Source organism: Polistes dominula, unplaced genomic scaffold (genome assembly GCF_049000335.1).
Source record: "Polistes dominula isolate Pdom_NZ unplaced genomic scaffold, Pdom_raw_medaka contig_373, whole genome shotgun sequence".
Taxonomy (NCBI): Eukaryota; Metazoa; Arthropoda; class Insecta; order Hymenoptera; family Vespidae; genus Polistes; species Polistes dominula.
The window spans coordinates 2,477,835-2,503,806 of record NW_028300899.1 but is presented as its reverse complement, the minus strand read 5'-3'; the positions used below and the strand labels follow the sequence as shown (position 1 = coordinate 2,503,806).

General features: G+C 30.0%; 1 protein-coding gene across 2 annotated transcripts in view; it reads left to right on the top strand.

Moving 5' to 3' along the window:
• LOC107065146 (uncharacterized) overlaps nucleotides 1–25,972 on the top strand; it is a 36,424-nt gene that overhangs the window by 8,472 nt on the left and 1,980 nt on the right. The window contains exons 2-3 of one of the 2 annotated variants that reach the window (XM_089177626.1): nucleotides 19,426–19,545; nucleotides 23,409–25,274. In XM_089177626.1, coding sequence (XP_089033752.1) covers nucleotides 19,428–19,545; nucleotides 23,409–25,274 — 1,984 coding nt within the window. In that variant the 5' untranslated portion in view covers nucleotides 19,426–19,427. Of the gene's footprint in view, nucleotides 1–19,425; nucleotides 19,546–22,448; nucleotides 22,589–23,408; nucleotides 25,275–25,972 lie in introns of those variants that run through there. The other variant, XM_089177627.1, reaches the window with a different exon arrangement.

Genomic DNA, 25,972 nt, shown 5'->3' with positions numbered 1-25,972 from the left:
TTAGAACGAAAGTGTCTCGACAGTAACGTATCCTAGATAATATCCGTTTTCTAATGTAACAATTTTCCACGTATCGTAGACATTCCCAGGATTGAGTCATCGTGAGATGCATTACGTAAGGACGAGGTTACCACCTTCTGGAAAGGTAAAATGAGAAAGAAAAAGGTGAAGAGAAAAAAATGTCTGTGAACGTTGTTATCGGAACTTATGTTTGAGGAGGGGGGGGCGGGGGTAAGGGATTATAAATTATGCTATTGAAATTTCAAGAATTTGGACACTTTCATTTTTCCTTTCATTCGTTATCTTTCAATTTAAAATGGATACTCACCTATTATTACTTTTTTAATTAGTTTTAAAAACGACAAATGGGAAAGGATATTATTCGGGAACAATGAATGTTGTTTTAATAATAAAAAAAAGAAAAAACAAAGAATGATAGTAAAAAGATCTTCGAACTTTTTTCATCTTTATATTCTTTGTTGAAGATATTTCTAATGTGTGATTTAATCATTGAAAAGTCCCGAATACGCTGGCTAGCAGTTCTCGTGTGTCATCAATTTTGGCCAGCTTCCCATATCCTATTCATCTTAACAAAATGTGAGTCTCTTTTGGGTGAGTCAGAAATGGCAAAAGGGTATTTACTTTTTTGTTTTTTTTTTTATTTCTTACCACGGCGCGCGATATACTTTTTCTTCCTTGCTCTGATTTACGCTGACTTTAACGAGTAGTAAATGGCCGTGTCCGTGCAGACAACTTTGCAAAGTAGTCACGGCTCGAAAACAAGCATCTTCTTTTTCGTATCTCGTGTTTATACTGTGATTACTTGCATCGGTCGTCGTCATCGGTGAATATCGATCCTTCTTCTTTTTTATCTTCCCTCTTTCAAGGACTTTTTATCCTTTCCTTTTCGTTTTATCTTGTTTGTGTATACTTTTCTTTTCGAGTATACTTTTTATCCTTGTTATTGTTACTATAGCTGATTTTTCTTTTAGTTTTTTTTTTTTTTTTTTTTGTACCGATCAAATGATTCTTCTTACGTTCAATATGATTGACATTGAACACCGTGCAACAACAACAATAACAACAACGGCAACAACAAATATAACAATGGCGCCTACTCAAAAAGATCTTCTTTCCATCCGTATATCTTTCTCTTTCTCTCTTCTCGATCATTCGATACATCGACAGACGACGACGACGACGACCATGAAAAAAATCTTCAAGTCCTCGGCTATCCTCTGCTAACCATAGACAGCAGTCGTCGATATACGCGTATCTGACGTAACCGTATACTCTGTGAGAGAATATGCAAGATAGTTTGACGACTATCCTGGGATGTAAATGTCATCTCTTTCTCATCTGACATATTTGCTAAATGTAATATATCGATAATATAACTGATTCAGTGGCTTTATAAAATGTTTTTTTTTTTTTTTTTATATCTTTCCGCGGAATTGTTTTCTATTTTCATTTTTTTGTTTCTTTTTTTTTCTTTTTTTCTTTTATTTTATTTTATTTTATTTTATTTTTTTTTCATTTTGCCTCGATATGCGATAAAATTAATGGAAAAAAATTTTTTTTTTCATCGGTCTATTAATCTTTTAAAACTTGTATCATATTATATGTTTATGATTAAAAATATTTATCTTATAATATACGCTTTTGATATTAACTCTTGTCTCTTCCGTATTAAACTATCGTAAAATGAAACATTTATATTTCCAAGATTTATAGTTGATTCATCGTACTTTCACATAGAGGCAAATAAATCTCCGTTACGATCGAAACGAATGCGTTTTGCAGGACTCTATGTCTGTCTATCTATCGATCGTAAAACCGTAAGGCAAATGTTTAACCCTTCGACTACTTTGATACTTTCCTAAGTATGAATTCTTAAGAATTTGTTGATACATGTTCGACAATATTATTAATGATTCTTCAAATTGTGCTTTCTTAATTTTATTCTTCTACGACAAGATTTCAACATCCACGAAGATTTCATTTATTATAATATATATATTTTTTTATTTTGTAGACTCATAGTCAAATTCATTTATCGACAATAATTTCAAATTGGAAAGATTTACTCTGAACTACCTGTACAATCGTTTCTTACAATTAATCATTGACAAGAATAATTGAAAATAAATAAAATTACAACGAAATTGATTAAATGATTCAACAAAATTTCTTTTTAAGTGATAAGAATGGTTCAAAGAAGATAAATTCACGGCACTCACTTCGTTCAAAAGTTTCCTATTGAGTTAATATAACTTTTTAAAATAAAACCATCACAATATCTAACACACAAATTCCCTAATTCGTTTAAACGTTCATAAATCATATCAAATGATATAATTTAAAACGAATTAACAACATACACTACATTCAAAAATTTTCCATTAAATATAATATAACTTTTTAAACAAAACTCACATCACAATATCTGATACACACAAATCCTCATTTGTTCGAACGATAAATCATATCAAATGATCCAATATAACATTATTTAACCAATATCCACTTCGTTCAAAAATATTATATCTTATTAAAAATGAAAATAATAATTCTTGAATAAAAAAGAAAAAGGAAAGTAACCTTAGCAATATCTAACACACACAAAAATAAAAGAAATAAAAGAAACAATCTTCCTTTAAAACGATAAATCATTTCGAATGGTTTAACTGAAGATGAATGGTACATTCGTCATATCCATTGGTCTGATCTCGATTAGGATGACTAGTCTGGATGAAGCTATCGATATGACGAGTAGGATGTATGAAAGGATGATAGGGTTAGAGTGATGCTCCGTATCGAAAGCGTAGTTAGAGAAGAGAGATCAAGGTCGAAAGGGATTGGTCGGCAGGAAAGGGAGCGATTAGAAGAAGAAGAAAGAAGGAAGGAAGGAGGAGCGGTTAAACCGGAAAGTCGAGCGAGATTGCCAGAAGAAGGATCCACTGAGCAAAACGATCCAACTACGACGACGACGACGATGAGGACGATGAGGACGATGAGGATGAGGACGATGAGGATGAGGACGAGGACAACGACGTCTCTTGGCCAGTTCTCTCTCTCTCTCTCTTTCTTTCTCTTTTCCTCTTTTTCTTTTTTACTCTTATACTCGAAGACCGGCCATGATTACCCTCGTAATTGCTCGCGTACGCCTCGAACTTCCGGTCGAGGTGGCTGCTACGAGGAAGAATCTACCGCCTCCTCAAAATCATTCCCAAAGGACTATTCTTTTATTAGAAAATATTACGTTCGTTGTGTTTGTTTTATAATCATTATTAACACTAGATTGCCCGAGATTTCTTGTATAGCTATATTGCCCAAAAACAGTCAAAATGACTGCATTGTGAAAAAATAACTAATGTGTAAACAAATTTGTTTAAAATTAATTTTTAATATTTCTTATATTATTTACAGTTATACAACAAGTTATTAGTAAATATTAACAATATTAATTAATTAATTATTATTAATTCTAAGAAATTGTGTCATTATATACATAATTGTTTTTCTAATTGAAAATAAAAAACAGTCAAAAAGCCTTGGGCAATCTAGTGTTAATTATTATTATTTGTTTTGTATTAAATAATTATATATCATTTATGTTCATTTAAAAGTTATTAGTCGAATTTTCATTTTTTTTTTTTTTTTTTTTTTTAGATAGAAATTATCAAATTATTTATCAAAATTTGTATACTTTTTTTAAATTTATTACCGATTATTATAAAAAAAAAAATTAATAATAAACGTACTTTTTAATATAAATCTGATTTTTTTTCATTAAAAATAAGTTCTGACGAGTGATAACTCGGTTTAACATCATTAAATGTTAGTTAATCACAATTAGCTGAATATAAATGAGATATTTTATTTATTTTTACAAAATAAAATTGGATTTACCAGTCAGTCAAATTTCTTCCTAACTATTTTTACGTCGTTGAAAATTAATCATTTTTTCTTTTATTAATCTTTTTATCTTAACAAAGTTTCGTTCGAATTTTTTTATTAATCGAAATAAAATTTTATAGCCAACGGTAACGACAGAATTTTATGAAACAATAGTAAAAAGAGAAATAGCGTATAGATAGGGAACAAGAGAGAGAAAAACAGAGAAAGAGAGAGAGAGAGAGTGAAAAGGAGCCACATTTTAAAAGAAATATAATAATTTAATAACTAAATAAAGTTATATCATAAAAAAACTTAAGAAGTCTCACTATAGTCGAGTGTAGGTTTAACGAGCATTTATTTTTTATTTTTATATCAAATTCAACTTAATAAGAATTCTAATTTTTTCTTGAAACGAGACTAACAAAAGAAACTAGTTACATACATTTAATCTTTTTCTTTCTCTCTCTTCTATGCTTTCTATCTCACGTAGCAGTTCTTAGCAAAGGAATCGTACGTGATTTATTGCAGAAAAACGTCTGAGCGTTCTCGGTTTTATCTACTCCCCGTGTCCACGAGCTTTAACATAACTAAAAAGGAACAACAACAAGAAAAAAAAAAGAGGAAGAAAAGAAAATATCTATATAAATGCTTAAGTAAAACTAACAGAACACATTTAAATTATAACTAAAATGAAATCGATATCAAGTACACACACATATAAACACACATATATATATATACGCCTCAAATATTTGCTCTAAAAGTGAATAAACAAAACCCACGTAATAACTAAACACATACTTACTTAGAGGCACATAAAAAGACATAATTAACACAGATAGATATATCACATAAACACACGCACAAACGCACTCATATACACATATAGACAATACACAAGGATGAAGAGTAAAAGGAATAAGAATGTCAAGTCATGTTCTCTTCCTCGTCTGGTAAAAGAAGAGATTTGACCCTTTAGCATCTAAGCACCGGTCTCGGTAGCCCAACCCGCAGGGAACCTTGTGGAAACGTTCTATCAAGGCCGTGGCCGAAGGAGTCCTTTTATTTTCTGGCCATTTGACGAGAGCGACATGCCAGACATTCCACACTGGAATAGCCGTGTAACTATGCTCACAGCATCGAGTAGGTTGGTACGTCGGTACGTCTCTTCTTTCTCTTTCACTCTTTATCTATATCTCTCTTTCTTTCTTTCTTTCTTTCAAAAAGAGAAAGAAACTCTAACGCATATACGCAGTTCAGAGAGAAAGAGAGAGTTTCCTCGTGCATGTGTTTAAAAGTCGCATGAACGATCTCAGCGAGTTCTCTCAGTCGATATATGTATATGTATTTGTGTATGTGTATACATTACATATATGTGCGTATATGTGCGTATATATGTCTGCCTGACTCCCTCCTTCTCTCTATATGAATGTATGTACCTTGGTGTGCTCGCGCGCACCTAAAGGACGGAGCCCCAAGGCCGATCACTGGCCAACCCTTTCTCTCTCTTGTCCTACCTTCTTCTTTCTACATATATCCCTCCAAAGCAACAAGAACTTTCTTGCTCACGAGAAAAGGAACTAAGATATCTCCTCTACCGTCCACACTTATCCTAAACTTATTTATTTTCATGAAAAAAAAAAAATAGTCCACTATTTAATTATTTCCTAACATTATCGTTTAATTTTATTGGGAACATCTTTAGATAAACTATTCTTTTTTATCATTTGTTTATAAATGTTTCTCTCTTTTTTTTTAATTAAATGGTATTTAAGTAATTCAATTAATAATTAATTTAATTTAATGAATTAATTAATGAAAGAGTATAAATTACTACGAGGTATACTATGAATGTGTGTTGTGTTAAGAAGTTTGGAAGAAAAAAGAATGAGAAACAGTTGTGTAATGAAAATCCGGTAAAACTCGGCATTTAAATTTTTTCTTTTTTTTTTTTTTGCGGAGAGAGAGAGAAAAAAAACTAAACCATGGGTCTACACTAAAAGGACCATAAATACGAGGTTTTAAACTTACATGGAAGTTTGCACCTGCGCTTACCTTATCGGGTATCTAGCAGGTTCGTGCACCGATCAGGAAACACGGAATCGATTCGAGATCTCGAAGGTCGGTGATCTCGAAGAGAGTTCGAGTTCTTTCCGTTACGTTACTACTTGTGTGACTACTCTTAGATAATTAGAATTTAAAAAAAAAAGAAAAAGACAGAAAAAAACTAAAATTTTTAAAACGACGATCATATGGTAGATGTGTAAATACTCACATTTATCTATTTGTATTTGCACGAGGTACACTCGAGCAACGAACAAATGGGATTTAATTTGTTAACTCAGGTTCAATATATTTCAAAAAGAACAGAAATGTCTTAGTTCGATAAAAAAAAAACCTCGGGAATGTTGCTAAGTTGCTGATTGCTTAGTATCACGTGAGGCGTATGGTTAACTAAAATTTCTGATGAGCTTGGCAACTTTATTGCGAAACGAAACGTTCTTCGTATTAATCTTATACATAATCACTTTTATTTTTTTATAATATACGTCTTATAAAATATACATCTCCAACTAATTCGCAACGATTTCGTATGATCCTTGAAAATATTAGACATTTTAGAAAGTTTAGTAAAATTATTGTCTTTTTCCTATTGAATAAATTTGAAGTAAACGAAAAATCTATACGATATAAATAATAATATAATGTATTATTTTAAAATAAAAAAAAATAAAAACAAAAAAAAAATGGTTCGTATTTATGAAAAAAATGTATACCTTTGATATAAACCTAATGCATAAGAGATCGTGGGAATCGGGTAGAGACAAGTATCCATAGAATTACGATTTACTTATTTATCTCGGGAAACGTATGCATCTTAAAGCCGAAATACTTGGGATAGCAAAGATACCAAGAAAGAAGCGGATCGCACGAATACTTTGAATGGTTTCGCCTTTCTTTCAAATCTGAGCTACGTGAACATTGCTCACCCAAGGGTGAGACTACTTTTTTTGATTCTTCCTGACACCTCGTGAAAAGATTGATCGCTGCAAAAAAAAAAAAATAAAAATACAATGACAATCTAGTACTACATTTATATTATGTACTTTAAAACAACATTAAAACAACAACAAATCTTGACAAATAATTCATACTTGTCAGTAAGTATTGAAATTATTCCTGAATTAATGTAATATAATTTAATTATTATTTTTCCACTGTTAATTACCTTTTGTTTTCAATGTCGTCGATAAAACAAAAACTTGACAAATAATTCATAGGTGGCCCATTGGAATAGAAATTATTCCTCAAAATTAATACAATATAATTTTAATATTATTTCTTGTTATTATTATTTACATATCTTTTTCGATGTCAACGTACTAGATTACATAAAAAAGATGGCGGATCGAGTACTCTAATCCTTTTTAAGTTTCCACTCTAGTCTTTTCACTGTATCCATAGTTGGGCTTTGTCGTAGATCAAAGAATAAGAAATGGTAGAACAAGAGAGAAAGAGAAAAAGTAATAAAAAGATAGAGAAAGATAGATAGAACGTAAGAAGCTGTTTGAAACGTTTCCTCCGTACCAGTTCGTACCCGTACTCGGAATAGCTAGCTCCTTTTCTCTCCTTTTCTCTCTCAACTACGTTCGCCGTAATGGTAGGTAGGAAACGAACGAGTTACAACTCGGTAGCCAAGCTTGATCGCTACGAATACTTTACGAGCATAAAAGCGTAAACTCTACCACGTCAACTTTACCTTTAAACTGTATCCCCTTTTTTGTTTTTGATATATCGCGATATATCTACGTCAGATTAGATTTTCGGCTGACCAATCAAAATGATTTTATCTTAACGATATAATAAGGATTACGATAAGTAAATAATAAGTAATTATGATAATCTATTTATCAATTTACGCAATAATTTAAATCGTACCTTTACAATGATACTTATTATTTACAGTAAAAATAAGAATTTGCAATAGTAACACAATTAATTGTTACCACGATAAAAAAATTAAATCTAATAATTTTGAAATAATGATAAATCGTCAATCTCGTAGATCTTACTTATATTTAAGAAAATACAAAATAAAAAGATAAATAAATGAAAAAAAATTTTAAAAAGTAGAAAATTCAATGATTATGGTATAAAATAAAATGACGTTTCACCTGTTAAATAAAGTGTTAGAGTCGCGTAGTGTTTGTTGTGTTAGAAGAAGAGGGGATCGTGTTGGTACAGATCGTGGAGCATAAATTCGTTCATCCACGTGAGTACATCGAAAACGTGGGCGTTTAGTTTTCCATGAGGGTTTTACATTAGACCTTACTGTGAGCTATTTGTAACGCTACACGGTAAAACCTACTCGAGATGTAACCAAGAGCTATGGAATATGGTGCTTGCTTATATGGGAGACTGCTAGCTCTTACAAGGATCCTCTCTCTCTCTCTCTCTCACACACACTTTTTCCCCTCTCTTTCTCTTAAATGTTTATTTCGCATGTCGCGTGCTACACGGTACTTGCGACGACGCATGACAAATGGCAAGGACTAGCCAAAGGAACACGCTTTAATCGCGCGTATCTGCGTCGCGTATCGCATACCATAGTCAGCGTGACGTATCCTCCTATTACAGAAACCTAACAGAAAGAAAGAGAGAGAGAGAGAGAAAGAGTGAAAGAGAGAGAGAAGGAGAGATACCACAACTTCTTTTTTCTTGATAAAATTACATGATTTTCTTGATTGGTATTCCTGAGTTCATCAGACTTCGACTTGGTAATCTCCTTGATGAAACGATTCGAAAGAATCTAATGGAATCCCTGATGGAAAGTTTTCAATTAAAATTATTTGTTATTTTACAACTGTTCGTTATAATAATTGATATATTTTTGTATTGAATCAACTCGTAATAAAACAAAACAAAATATATATATATATATATACAAAATCACTGCGATCTTTCTTATCCTTTGATTCGATAATCCTACAAATTTTATACTGATAAAATAACATATTCAAAAAAAAAAAATATTCTTTGGTTATTCGATTGCCTCGAACTATAATTTTTCATACTTTTCTCGACAGAGATCCTGGTACTTATATAGTATAATATATACATATATACACAAATATGTATGTATATATATATAGGTATATATTTATATAGATAAGATAAGATAAGAAAAAGAATGAAAAAAGAAAAAGGGAAAATCTTTTAAATAGTTGTTTAGAATGCGGGTAGAGATTATGGCAGAAAGAAGGATCTATGAATCTTATGTTAGTCAGGACGTCTTTTGCCAAGTATTTTGCGAGCCGTATTCGTTTGGATCTCTTACGATAACTATAATTCTTATCCTTCTCAAGGATTGCTTTGGGTTGCGATCCTTAATGGAACGTGCGTGTAATCGAGGTAATAAGATAGATTTTCTACGACCCTTTCTCTCTCTCTCTCTCTCTCTTTCTCTCTCTCTTTCTCTTTCTCTTTCTCTCTCTTTTTCTTTCTCATTTTCTTTCTCTCTTTTCCTTTCATTTTATACGCCTACGAAATGAAATAGAGAAAAATGTCCTTTGAATTTAAACGAACAAGGATAATTCGCACCTCGTGAACCCGAGTTTAAATATACGAGTAAGTATGTGTGTCTGTTGTGTGTGTGTGAGAGAGAGAGAGAGAGAGAGAGAGAGTAGGAAAGAAACTTTATCGTTATCATTTGAGCTTCCACGTTTAATTTTCAAATGTAAATCGTCTTAAAATGGAACGTTAATTATTTCAAATAATTATACCGTCTCTCTTTTTTGTGACCAAGTAACTTTAGCACCACGACGACAACGACTACAACGACGATTATCCTACATAATAAAACCACCTGGTAATTATGATTACGTGTTGTATGATGTAGTATACATATATATGCATATATACGTACATACATACATACATACACATATTACACATTTTGGTATGTACATTTTTAATTAACACCACAAATTCCGACCTAATTTTTTCTTCTCTCATACGTAACTCGTTATTACATACAAATATACGGTTCTATAATATGTATTCTCATTTTGTAACAATAAATCATAACAACATATTATGCAATATTTATGTAATCATTTTGATTACAGTAATACTAATAAATATTTGAAAATATTGAAATATATTTTCAAACACATTTTTAATCTTATTTATTCTTATTCAAATAATTTTGTAAAATTATTTAAAATCCATTATTATTATTATTATTACTATTATTAGCAGTATTTACAGTATTAATGTTGTTTGTTCTTTGATAATAGAATTAAAAAAATGATCGAATAAAAATAACATTATGAAATAAAGAAATAACGATTAACAGAATTCTTCAAAGAATTATGCTAGTTTCTTTCAAATCTTTTTCTTCCTCCCTCCTACTTTCTCTCTCTCTCTCTCCTTTTCCTTGTCTCCTAACGACGAAGACTTGTTAGACACGTACCCCGAGGCAGGTATTACATAATTCTCTTCAAAATATAAACCTCCAGGCTCTCCTACGACATAGTTGCGGTATATAAGATACTTTTTATCTACATTGTGAAATGCACGCTCGAGCTGATTTTTGCGATGTAATTACTTCTAATTAGAAAGAGAGAGAGAGAGAGAGAGAGAGAGAAACAACCTTCGCATTATCTAGCATATCGAAATAATATAAGATGAAAGAAAAATAACGAAGTATCTTAAATTTGTTTTACAACAATAATTAATCATAAACCAAACTATCATACACGTGTTATAATAAATGATATTAATTTTAAAAACAAATTTTTTTGTTAATTTAAAATTTAATTAAAAGAACGGTCGCGTAATATATTGTATTAATTTTTGTTTAGTACCCGTAACAATCATTTTACTATTCTTATCTATTAAATTAGATATCGTACAATAGTTAAACGGAAATGTCGACACGACGAACGTAATCGAGTATGAATGAAGTTCGTTATAAGTGCACATTCATTAACGACATACTAATCGATCTGCTGTTTTGCCGATCACGTTTCATATGTACTTATATATTGTATACAATGGAAATATAATCGATAATTCGATTGATCGAAGAAATCTTACAAGAGAGACACCTATACTCAAATTTCATGAAAATTATCTGAAGAATAATGATGATTATGTACTATTATTTCATTAGGCTATGTAAGAATATGATTTATTCAATATTTTTTTTTATTTTTTTTTATTTTACTCTTCTTCGTTCATTAAAATGATACGTCACGCACGTCAAAAGCTTTCTAATGCAATTCAAATGTGAACACAATCGATTTTAGAATCAATAAATTAATTTACAACAGGCATTGCTAGTTCTACTTTAAAGTTAATTACCAATTCATTTAAGTACTTTAATTGTATACGAAATATTTTTACTTGAAGTATGATATTTCTACAATTGTAATAATAAAATTTGAAATCTGTCAAATCTACGTGTTCCAATAATCTTGTTAAAATAAATCTCCTAAAAAATACTTAATCACAACAAGAAAAAAGAAAATAAACAAAAAACATACATGCTGACATTGGGGCTTATCAATCTTTCGTTATCTTATCTTGCCTGACTAAATATGTTGCTATTTTAAACCGACGAGAATTTTGCGACAAAATCGATAGAAATTTCTTCGTTAATAAATATATAAAAAATAAAAAAATCTCTAACGATTTCACAAAGAAAGAATATAATAAATAAATTATTCTTCGACCAAAGTAAATCAGGAAAAAGTAAACAGTGCTGGATTAAAATTGGAATTTGTACAAATTCGTTTTAGATCGTACTTGTGTATGTATATATATATATACACAAATATAATTATTTATTTATCTTTTTAATTGTATCTTTCTTACTTTTCTTTTTTTTTGTTTTTTTTAATAACAAAATACGTTTCATCAGCACTCTGATAACTTCTTTACAGAATTTTCAATATTTCTTACTGTGAGTAGCAGACGTACACGTTCGTTCGCTCATTCGGAGCGAAGTTTCTTCTTTTGTAGAACGGTTTATCGTTACACTAGAAAAATCATTTTCTTCTTACGATACTCTGTTAAAGGCTTTGCTATAGGTAATTCTTCTTCTTCTTTTCATTCGCTTTACGATTATGTATCATTTCTTTGTCTCCTTTGTGTAAACGAGATCGATATATATGGTATAAAAATGTCTGTGGTATTATTATAAATGCAATATATTTTCGTCTATCGTAAAAATTAACGTTTTATTTATGCAAAACGTTTCATTTTTAATTAATTCAATGTAATATTATACCTTTGTTATATTCTAAATAGTAAAAAAAGTTTAATTATCAGAGAAAACTCAAACGTAGCAGCAATTTAAATTACTCAATTTAAATACCAAGTATTACCTAAGCACAAAAGAAGATTAAAAGATGAAGATAGAAAGACGATAGTTCGATATATCAATAGTTCGATATATCGATATTTCGAGATATCGATAGTTCGATATATCGATTGTTCGATAGAGCGATATATCGAAGTTTGATAGATCGATTGTTTGTTAGATCGATATATCGAAGTTCGATAGATCGATTGTTCGATATATCGATATATCGAAGTACGATAGATCGATAGTTCGATATATCAATATCAAAGTTCGATAGATCGATTGTTCGATATATCGATATATCCAAGTTCGATATATCGATAGTTCAATATATCGATTGTTCGATAGATCGATATATCGATATATCGAAGTTCGATAGATCGATTGTTCGATATATCGATATATCGATTATTCGATAGATCGATATATCGAAGTTCGATAGATCGATTGTTCGATATATCGATATATCGAAGTTCGATAGATCGATTGTTTGATATATCGATATATTGAAGTTCGATAGATCGATTGTTCGATATATCGATATATCGAAGTTCGATATATCGATTATTCGATAGATCGATATATCGAAGTTCGATAGATCGATTGTTTGATATATCGATATATCGATATATCGAAGTTCGATAGATCGATTGTTTGATATATCGATATATCGAACTTCGATAGATCGATTGTTCGATATATCGATATATCGAAGTTCGATAGATCGATTGTTCGATATATCGATATATCGAGGTTCGATAGATCGATTGTTCGATATATCGATATAACAGAATTCGATATATCGATTGTTCGATAGATCGATATATCGATTGTTCGATAGATCGATATATCGCAGTTCGATAGATCGATTGTTCGATATATCGATATATCGAAGTTCGATAGATCGATTGTTCGATATATCGATATATCGAAGTTCGATATATCGATAGTTTAATATATCGATTGTTTGATAGATCGATATATCGATATATCGAAGTTCGATAGATCGATTGTTCGATATATCGATATATCGATTATTCGATAGATCGATATATCAAAGTTCGATAGATCGATTGTTCGACATATCGATATATCGAAGTTCGATAGATCGATTGTTCGATATATCGATATATCGAAGTTCGATAGATCGATTGTTTGATATATCGATATATCGAAGTTCGATAGATCGATTGTTCGATAGATCGATATATCGATTGTTCGATAGATCGATATATCGAAGTTCGATATATCGATTGTTTGATATATCGATATATCAAAGTTCGATAGATCGATTGTTCGATATATCGATATATCGAAGTTCGATATATCGATTGTTTGATAGATCGATATATCGATTGTTCGATAGATCGATATATCGAAGCTCGATAGATCGATATATCGAAGTTCGATAGATCGATTGTTCGATTGTTCGATAGATCGATATATCGATAGCTCGATGTATCGATAGCTCGATATATCGATAGATCGATATATCGATAGTTCGAGATATATATATTAAAACTTTAAAATATTAATTAAATTATATTTTATAAATATAATAAAATTAAATTATATATATTAAACTTTAAAATATTTATAGAACGTTAAACGGTCTTTCCGTTCGTGAAAGCAGCCAAGAGAGAACCAATCGACATTCTCGACAACGATCGAACCCGAAAGAATCAGGTTGTAAGACTTGCGAGTTTGCCACTGTTGAGAGTTGAGTTCGTGCAACGAATACCGGGTCCTGATCTAGTGGTCACAAGCCTTAAACTGGGTCGCTTTGTGGTTCACGTTGACACGAAAGGGGTTCTTAAGGGATACTTCATTGGGTTCCAATGGAAACACCTACGCTATTTATCTTCAACGTCTCCAACATTTTTCCTTTTTTTCTGCATACTCGGAAAATCCACCGTTAAATGACTTGAAATTAAAGCGCGACTTATTTTTTATTACTAAATACTTTAATGTTTTTTTATGTTTAAATATTACTCATTATTTATATATATTTATATTTTATATTATTTTTTCTAATTTTCTAATATATCATATATATATTTTAAATTACAATTGAACTAAATTTTTGTACTATTTCATTTAACTTTTTATAGTTAGTTATTATTAAATTTGGTTATTGGATCTTTATTATTATCATTTATTTATATTTATTATATTTTTATAAAAGTTCATAGTTAATATGAATGGATTTTTACAATATAAATAATATTATTTATATTTTAAACGTTAAATATTTCTAAGATTGTAATTTTATAATTCAAAAAATAGAATAAATAATTGTGAAATGAATTTAGGAACTTTTACATGCATCTCGTACATAAATTTCTATTCACATTTAAAATTTTTTTTTTTTACAACAATATTGATTATAATTCAACACGATTAATCTATTTCAAAAGTCATTCTGATAAATTTAAAGCATATTATAAAATGATGAAAAATGTTTTTTTTTTTAATTACACTACTTTAATACATTACAATTTCATTCATTTCACTATTCAACATTGAATGACAAAAATTATTGATTGCATTTTATCTTTCGTCTATTAACTTTCATTCTGTATAAATGCATAGAAAGAGAATGAAACATAAAAAAAGTAATATGTGTAATATGTGAGTCATCAACAAGATTGACTACTTTCCGCAACCTGTCCTTGATAATAGAGTCACATACATACACGCATATATTACTATTTAAAAATGGATGAAAAAATTAGTTTAAAAAATAATTCAATAAAAAGTAGAGAAACTGCAATTTCTGTACGAGTTGATTAAACATATATCAAAATACATATGTTCGTAAAATAGGTCAAACGATCGATCGATCGATCGATCGATCGATGAATCGATTCTTCCTGGTAAATCCAATTATTATCTCTAACATAAGCTGTTTAAAAGGGAAAGTGTTCGATATTCTTGCGTGTTATTGACACATCACTATTACTACTACTACTATTACATTTTCACATCTTTTGACACTTTCTACTTTCGTTTAGAATGATCTTGACGAGTCGTAGAAAGCATCAATCATTAAAATCATTTATTTTTTTCGACTTTCGAACTTTACGATTAATACAACACGTATTTCATATTTCGTTAAAACGAGAAAGTTCTTTTATAAAGGAAAAAACCCTAAAAGTGAAAGGTAATTTTAACGATTAATTTCACTTGAAAGTATTTCACAGTATTTCATTTTCTGTGATTTATTTTATTGGTAAAAAAAAAAAATTTTTTTCAATTCGATTAAAATGAAACAACAAAATTTAAGTATAAAATATAAAAATCGTTGTATTAAAATCTTCTTTGTTGACAAATTTCTTGATAGTTTAAAGCTTGCAGAGTTTAAACATGACGTCAAAATTGAAATAACGTGACTACTGACATTTCGAATCTAAGAATTATCTAACTGTTTCAAAGTGTGTTGTTAGATATTGTTGCATAGTACTATGCTTCGAGGGAATTTGTAAACCGGTATATTCACGCGTGCCAATGACGTTTCTAACGGGAAGCCGATAAATCTTGCCTACTCTATGATTCTGTTCTAATTCATAAAAATTATTTTAAAAAAATTAAACGTACAAATTATATATTCTTCTTTTTTTTTTTACATGACATATATAAATATTTATAACCTAATTAATTAAGATGATTGACCGACAAAAATAATATAGCATATGAATACGTACAATAAGAACGTGAACCAATTTTTTCTAGATAATTTGAAAAATTAATTATTCTCGAATAAAATATTTTATGTTTATTTTTAATATCAATTTATTAAACTACAAGCTTAGGAATATTTTATATATTAACCTTTTATATTATTATATTATATTTTGATTATCGTGTTATTGCTTTATAAATAAGTATAAATATTTTAATTATTACTTAAAAAAAAAAAATACAAATAAAAATGTAAAATTAGATGATAGAAAGGTGTACGTTGTAGAACTCTTTTCAAGGATAACATATTCGATGTTAGAAAGAAAAGAGAATAGATGATTTACAATCCAGAAGAGAACTTTGTGTCGAAGAACGGAAGCTGAACAGGAGATCGGCAAACGGATCGGGTACAAAAGTGGAACGATAAATCTATGCACCGATAACTCGACGTTTACCTTCGGGATTCTTCAAACCCTTTAACGATCCCTCGTGAAATTTATATCGCTAGAGAATCGACCGTGTCCCTTTTCGTGTATTTCCTTTTATCTGGAAGAACCTGACGGAAATGGAAATGAACGCGGATGAATATAAATCGACTTCCTCTTGCTCTAGATAATATTATTTTACTATGTACCAACTTTTAGATATGATTAGAAAATTATTTTATAACGATTTTGAATGTTCATTCATAAAATAGAAATATTTTATAATATTTTAACAAGGAATATCGTAGAAAATTATTATACTAATTATATCGACTTTTTATGAGCTAACACAATTGCTGGTAAAATAATTACTTTTTACGATTATTTATTAATCAATCATCACAAAATTAATCAGTCATATTTGTTTGTTTTTTTTCTTTATCAACGATTACGATAAACGATATAAATGTGATAAATTTTCTTATATAAATTGTTACGAAACAAAGTTAATTCGATCGTTATATTATTATTTTTAATATCATCTTATTAAATTTCATCTCGATTAATAATAATATTCGCAAGAACGAATTTAAACGAATGATTATTAACGAGTTCCCTCGAATCGGTCACGCTTCGCGTATCTTGAAAATCTTCACGGTCATAAGATATCGAACGTATGTACGTACATACGTGCATAATCAAGTAATATAAAATTCATTTTGAAAATAATATCTTTTGCAAAGATCGATAAACAATATAATTAAATTCTTTCGAAATAGCATTAGAATAAATTATAATCATTCCATATGTTTTTTAATTCAAAACACATACACAGATGTGTTCACGTATATAAAAATAGATAAAATGAAACATAGGCGAATAAACTATTATAATAATAATTTCAAATACATTAATACACTATACTTGAATCCATAATCTCTCATACACACACACACACATATACACACAAAGATACACAGGCGTGTTCATTCACATGTATAGAAATATTTAAACAGAGTAATAAATAAATAATAACATTAATATATTATAGAAAAGACCATGAACTTTTCTTCCTGACTACAATCGTTATCCTTGATCGTGGATCGACCTGCATCCTTCTTTCCAGACGAACCCACACACATCGAATCGATAAAAAGTGAAAAGCGTACGTACGTTCGTTCATTCGCGTTTGTACGTGGGCCGTGGCACGAAGTATGTTGCTGGCACACATATTTGCATCGGAGAAAGTCAGCCGTCTCTTTGCCATCCTCTCTTCTCACTCCACCCTCCCCTTCTTGTCCCTTTCCATGACTTCTTCAACTACCACAGCAACACAATCTCATCCTCATCAGACAACTCTTTCTCCGTATAAGAGAAAATATTTAATACACATATATAATTTTTGTACATATATGTATATCGATATGTATATTATTCGCATTCGTATATGTATAATCGATGTATTAACACCTTGCATAACTTGCCACTGTATTAATCATACCATTATATGTTACTTATCGTGGAAAAGGGGCTATTGAATCAGCATTTTTCACATAATCGAGTTTATCTACCTCTCTCTTTCTTTTTCTATGTATATATATATTTGTATATGTGTCTTAGATTTACTTCACACGTTTTAACAACGTTAGGTGTGAGAAAAAAAAAGGTGCGATCATTCTAACATATTTTTCTAACTACCGTGTTTCCTTAACAACCTCGTTATTAAAGAATCAACAATTTTTACACGCAATTTCACACGGAGGACATACTTCTGAGATAGATTCATACACAACAAGTAAGGAAATTCAATCAATCGAGATAACGAAGACTAGTGTTGAATATTTAGACACGCATTTTACATATTTGTTGAGATGAGATATACTAAATAATATTATCTTCACATCACCTTCTTCATGCTTCTTCTTCATGCTTCTTCTTCATGCTTCTTCTTCATCTTCATATTTTTTGTTTGCTTTTCTTCGAAACATGTTGACCGAGCATTTGCAATGTAGGCCGAACAAGCGGTAATATGCTTTTGAAGTAGTATAGTTTGGTATAAGAGAGAAATGTTGAAGAGACGAACAACGTATTAGCTCAGAAAGAAAGAAAAAGAGAGATAAATAGATAGAGAGAAAGAAAGATGCCATGATCACCGGCTGTTACTTCCAACGGTACCAATAAGGAGAACGGGACAGTTATTTGTTTGACCGATGCGTTGCATGAATATTTCTTGTTCAATACTTCCGTACAATGAGAATGAATAATCAATTTGTGTATACATTAAACAAATGTGTTCGAAATATAATTAAAAATAAACAAGCAAATTTACAACGATTATAAACGTAATAATCGATTAAAGCATATTAATTATTCTGTCAACTGTTTATATACTTTGCACATTTAATTATTAGTAAAAAATAATTTGTGTACTTGTGTAATGACGCGTACGTGCGTCATGCTGCAAAAGAAAAATAAATCTATACAAACGAATTATTTAATAATTAAATAATCTCGTTGATTCTGAAAATAAATAATCGTATTAATTTAAGGAGAATGAATGAGATATTTCAAGGTTATTGGAAATTGAGTTTGGTCCATTTAACCGTTTTTTTTTTTTTAATCTATATTTTATAATATCGAGAACAAGTGCAACGACAGGTACGTAATTAGAAAAAAGAAAAGAAATATACAGAGAGAAAAAAAAGAAAACAAGAAAAGAGAAAAAAAAATGCGGACACGGTTCAGCAAATACGGCGGAACTGTCGTTCGGTTGATTCACATGAAATATCCATTCACTGTCATTTCACTTTTACGAGAATTTATCGACGTTGATGTTGGAACAATTTTAATCTTAAATAATATATATATAATAATATAAAATATTAAATATAATTACAATGGGAATCAAAGTGAATAAAATCTTAACGTACTATAGAAATAAAATGAAAACAAAAACTATGTTGTTAAATTGCATTTAAATAATTATTGAAATTTAGGAATAAGATTAAATTAATGTGTGGAAGACTTAATGTATTCGTATTTTGACAGAAATGCGTTGGTTTCGTGGCCACGCCGAGGCACCGAGACTTTTGAGCTTGAGTCCTCTCCAAGCAGACGAAGACCTTGAAGGAGCATCTTACCACTTTCATGTTACGTCTCAGTACAGAGGTAAGTAACCGGAGAAATTGATGATTAATTTGATCGAAGAAGAGTAGAAATGCAACGTGTAAGATAAGAATCACGAATTAAAAACTATTATTCAAATTGAAATAGAAATTGAAATCGAAATCGAAATCGTAATTGAAATTGATATTGAAATTATGAAAGATTTATTATCACATTAACCAATTGTATAATAATTTTGGATGTACTGTATTCATTGAACTGTGCGTTGTTGTTGACACGTCGAAAGTCTAACGAGAACTGAAAAACCTAAGCTGACTTCTATTAGTTTGAACTTGTACAAAAGGTTATCATTACAAATAATGTTTACATGTATTATTGGCAATGAAATATTTATACCGGCTGTGTTTACTTTCTTTGTTTCTCTTTTTTCTAATTTTGGTTTACTTATAATTGTTTTTTTTCTTCTTTTATCTTTTTGTCTAGCTTTCTTCCGTTTTCCTTGAATTCCAATTTGTTTACTTCATTATTCGAGATAAATTTAATATTCAACGTTAGATAACATTTACCAAACATTCTTTCCTTTTATGTGTTATATAATTTATTTATTATTATAAAATTTATTATATACTTTTGATTCTCTTAAATCATTGTAAATTGAATTATTTCAAATTATAATATATTAATTTGTTTCTTCATAATGCGAATCAAGAAAATAATTTATTGTAATATTTAATTACTTCAAATCTGTTATTATATTTATTATTGCCACTTTACTCTCATTTATTACATTTAAAAAAACAAAATTATTTAGAATGACATCTTTCTGGAATTCGAATTAGTTGAAAATCAAGTTCAAGAATATTCAAAGTTAAGTCGAGTGAAATGGAAGTACTTTAAAGTAGTTTATTTCTCTTTTCCGGAAATAACACAGGCGTGTAAAGTATAGTCCTTGCAAGGAAGATACTCGCCATCCGGAAAATCGTAGCTTAGAAATCCTGCTTTAAGAAACTAGCAAGTATATGCATGAGCACGCGCAACATTATCATTTCGACTAATCGTTTTCATCCTGTAGTATCATCGCGCGTGTATAACCGTAATATAACTTACCATAGTCTATGCAAATCTAATGGAAAATTTTAATATCAAGATCACGTTCTTCATTCTTAGTTTAGTCCTTTATATACTACATCATAATCATAATCATCTTTAAACATAAGGTATCATTGATTATACATATTTTAATTTTCATATAATAAATAACATATTGAGAAATAAATCCAAATAATTGAACAAAGAAAAGAAAAATACTATTAAAAATTAAATAATAAAATAAATCATTCGTTAAAAGGTACAAGATAAAAATAATGAACATTAAAGTCTTTTATGTTTTTTTTTGGAAGAAAACATAAAAAAATAAATGATATTGAAATAAAATTATTGGAAGATAAAAGGAACAACATTATTTTCATCATAAAAATAATTGTTAACGATAATAGAACGGGTATAATTTTAACGATCGATTTATTATTGATTCGAGAAAGCACACGTGCGTTTCAGGTCAGGTTTTAAGATTAGAACTGAAGGAAGAAAGAGAGTAAACGACAAAAGCTGACTTCAAAGTCGAGAGAAGAGAAACGAAATAGCACCCTCCTCGACTACTTGTGTAATACCGTCTCGAGCATGGCTATGAATGCAACAGAGGAAATAATGCGAAAAGAATCGTACCAAAGGATGAGAGACTTTGCGGGTTCGTTGCAGCTGCAAGTGCAGCACCAGTTTCCATATTGCCATGACAGAGTTATAAAGATACTGGTGAACGTAGTAAAAGCTTCTTCCTATTGTAAATAATACGACTCCAGTCTTGTGTATAACTCTTTGTTACATCGACTATAGGGTGACCTAAAAGTTCATGACATATTTTTACATATCAATTTCATTCTATGGTATTTATCAATTATTATATTTTCTATGGAATATAATTGTAATTATAAATTTTGTTATTAAAAATTATTGAAAATTTTACGATTAATTTTTCAAATTATAACTCGAAATTTTTCTTTCATTTTCTATCAAATGAATCATAAATAATTTCCAAAGGGTCTTAATTTTACATTAATATGATCATAATTAATGATAATTAAAATAATTCATAAATTAGATATAAAAAAAAAGAAATGATTTAAATTTGGAAATATTATATATCATTGTTATAATTAGGATTAAATATTTATAAATTATGAATTTATTTCCATTGAATAAGTGTGTGTTCGTGAACTGAAATTATATCTAAATAAGGCACCTACGATGAAAAATCAGACGAAAACGTTAGTCAACAGTTTCTTGTGAACTTTACCCATCATCGTGACGGTTTTCATTTCTTTTCTTTTCCTATTCTGATAAAAGGCAGCGACACAAAAACGTCAAGGCAACTTTTATTTCCGTTCTATCAGCTTACTTTGCTTGCATTTTTTAAATCCCCCTTTTTTTGTCATCTATCAGAGTTAACGAAGCTATTGTTAGTAAGTTATTAAGATCATCAAGACTATACGAACGATCAAAAGATAATTCGTCAATCATTTTTCCAATGATTTATTTTATTTCATTAAAATATATAATAATATAAATAATAATACTAAAAAAAAAAAAAAAATAATCAAAAATAAATTGTTGAAATACTTTCGAAAGAGATTTAAACTATTTCGACAATAAATGAAGATAACATTTCTAAATATATATATTTTGTGGTTCTTATCTTTTACTACCAGAATAATTTTAAATTGAGATACGTCGTTTTCGTAAAATTATCCTTATTATTATTTCGTTTACGTAGTAGAATGAAAGTTACTCATACGGGATGTCCTGCTTCCTGCACGTGTGATCCTGCACGTTCCTCACATACTTTAAGTCAAGTAATGTTTAAGAAGAGGAGCCAGTTTCGCGGTGACTCTCGTTCGAAGTAGAGCTTATTTTTTAATTGCAATTTAAATTTTAATCGTCACAATGATAAACGTTTGGTTCGATGGTGGCACGAAAATGGACAAAATTTGTTCCAGAAATTCCTACAATTTCTACGTTTGGATAAAATGTAATTTGTTACGTTATTTTATTTATTTTATTGTAAAAAGAAAACAACTATTTAGTAAATTCCTTTCATCGTTGGCGTTATAATGAAATGTTATTTTTCATCGGTATTATTTTTATTTTATTAACATCTTCTTCAAAAAATTTGTTCCTCGGTAATACGTAATTTTTCATGCTTTAAATATTGTTCGATCAATTTTCATATTTAATTAGAAAGGTTGTTAAGTCACACTTGCGGTGAATAATAAATGAAATAATTCTATTTGATATATAAAAATGGATCTTGTGCATGGTTTGCAAATCATATTAGTATTTTTTCCTCCAATTTTATAATAATTATTATTTATATTATTATTATTAAGTCTCACGTGTATAATAACGAACTACCTCTTCTATACGAATAGCCTCCTGTAAAGAGAATTGCCTCATTAATAAACCGCAAACATGGACTAGCTAGACAAAATTGATGGCCTCAAGTTAACTACGTCGTTTAATGGTCTCTAGAATCTCACTTTATTGGCACTTTACGACTACTTAAAAGAATTTTGTTGAAAATCTTCAAGATAATAAATATTCGTAAAACACTGTTAGTAGAAAATGGTCGTGAAAGTTTTCATTTTGATTTCTTTGTTTAAAACGGTCATTTTTGAATATCATTTTGTCGCTTGTTATCCTTATCCCCCCCCCCCCATAGTATTTCCCGTTAATTAATTATATTTCTCGTATACGATTATATGTGTGATTACGTATGATAATATTTTTTTTTTTTTTGCAAAAATGAACAAATCAACAATTATAATTACCATAAATAATTTTAATTACAGACATGTCGCCGGTTAGATGGGCACGTAGAAAGTCATCGAGTTCAGAGTCGGAGAGGAATTGTTACAACGTTCAAACGTCTCGCGTTACGACCGAACGTACCCCAAACAAAAAAGAAAAGAAAAAGATACAAGAGGAAAGACGCAGGATTTGCGAGAAGAGACATCCATTGTTGGACCGTGTAAAAAATACTAGATTGACGTTTTTCAAGGACAGAGATACGGACGACGATGACGATGAAAATGACGATAATGAAGAAATTGATGAGGACGATGTTGTCGTCTCCGATAGAATGCAATTTCGATCGATGTATGAGTTAAGTCAACGTGGTTTAACGAGAAACGAATTTCGAAGATCCGTTTGTGAAAATGATTTAAAGGATATCAGTGAAGAGGAAAGAATACGCGCTAAAAGGAAACGTAGATCTAAATCGCAAAACAGATTGGTAACGCAAAGAAAATCTCAACATCAAGAGGATCGTTATTCCTTTTTGCAAACCTCGACACCGGAAAGTTTGAAACATTCGGTGTTGCCTAGGGAAACTTACAACGAAACTCCTGGACCAAGATTGTCTCGATGGAGGAAGAATAAAGAAAAAGATTTGACCGAAGAGGATAGAAATCAAATTGATCCTAATCAAACGGGTAAAGAAGGTTTCGATAGCATCACTCCGTCGAGTTGTCTTGCAGCTAAGTTTCGTGCAATGCAGGACAGATATTTGAAAAGTTCTACGAGCAAACTCATTGCTAAAATTTATAAAAAGGATAATAAAGAGTGTAAGGATGGTAAGGATAAAAGAAGATTACGTAGCTTTTCTTATGGTACATTGCCAGGTCTCGAAGAATTAAGAACGAATCCTTTGTACGATGATCAGGATCAGGACGACAATGATTCTGGAATATTGGATAATGATTCAGCTACTAGTTCACTTCTAGATGATAGATGTAGTAGTGGAGCTTCTGGTTTGATGACAAGTCAATCTAGTACCAACGATTCACCACCAAGATTACCACCGAGAAAACCTTCGACTTCGATCATGGACGCTGATAGAACTGCTCGGTTCTTCTCTGCTTTGGATATACACTGTGTTAGAAGTGATACTAAAACTTGTTCGAAAGATATCTTAAACTATGACGATTCATCCGAATTAATGGAAGAATCTAAATCAGAAAATCGTAAATCATCCGAGTTACCTGTTATCCGAAGCAAAACTTATACGACTGAAACGATGGTAGTGAAATTATTTAGGGATACACCTGATCAATGTTTAGGCATTTTCATAGCTAAAACTACTGAGACTAGTCCCGGATATTTGGTAGCACACGTTGTACCAAATGGATTGGCTGATAGAGAAGGTACTTTGAAGATCGGTGATGAAATTTTAATAGTCAATGGTAGAAGACTTCGTGGATTGAGTATGGCAGAAGCTAGGAAAATTTTAGGCAATGGAAGTGGTCCAGGTGAAGTTGATATTATCGTGTCCAGGTATTCTGGAGTTGATCATCCTAAAAGACTTAAAGAAAGTAGCGTGGATTATGAAAACGTTAGCATAGAAAATGGCCATGGTGTTATAGTCGAGGATTCGCCTAAATCACATTTTAAAAAACATCAAAGCAAACATCATAGGGATCGTAAAAATGAATCTGCAAGATCAATCGTCATCTCGGATAAATCGAATTTGTCTGCTGATAACAATGGATCCGGTAATCAATTGCAAACGCAAAGTGTATCGAATTTTTGTACATTACCTAGAAGACCAAGGAGCACTGTTTCTACGTTCTTGACAGTTTTGTTCGAAAAAGGACCAGGAAAGAAATCATTGGGATTTACTATTGTTGGTGGAAAGGACAGTCCTAAAGGAAGCATCGGTAAATCTTTTTTTATCTTTTTTATCTACAAAATTTATCCGAGGATCTTATACCCTTCATCTCTTTCTTTTCTTTTTTCTCTCAATTTTTACATTAATTAAAATATTCTAAGATCTATTTTCGTAAACTTGCAATTCTATAATGCAACACTGACGTAACAAGTTAGTGTATAATTCATAATAATTTTATTTTCGTGAGCAGAAAGTTATTGAAATATTTAATTAACATAAATATAGAAATTCTTACTGTTGGTATAATTATTTTTTGTTTAATATTAAACAAAAATAGTAACAAAATGTATTTTAAATTAAATAATGGAATAATTATTTCTTTTTTTGGGAACAAGAACAAAATTGACTTATAAAAAAAAAGGCTCGGCCTGTAATAGGAATTAGAAAACTGGTAAAGAAAATGCATATAGTATTTACTTTGAAAATATTTAGTTAATAACACCGATGCTTTTTCCTTATGCCATAACGTTTACGCGTTCCCTGACCGCTGTCAATAAATTCTACTTATACAGTATATAGCTACATGCGGTTTCAAGTTTTACGTCCTTGTTAGAAACGTGGGCAGACGAGTAGATACAAAAGATCGAAGAATCAAACATACAAACAAGCAGATAGAATTTTCTACTTTGTTAGTAATATTTATAAAAATTTACGTAAAATTTTTAAAACCTTTTCTAATAAGATCAA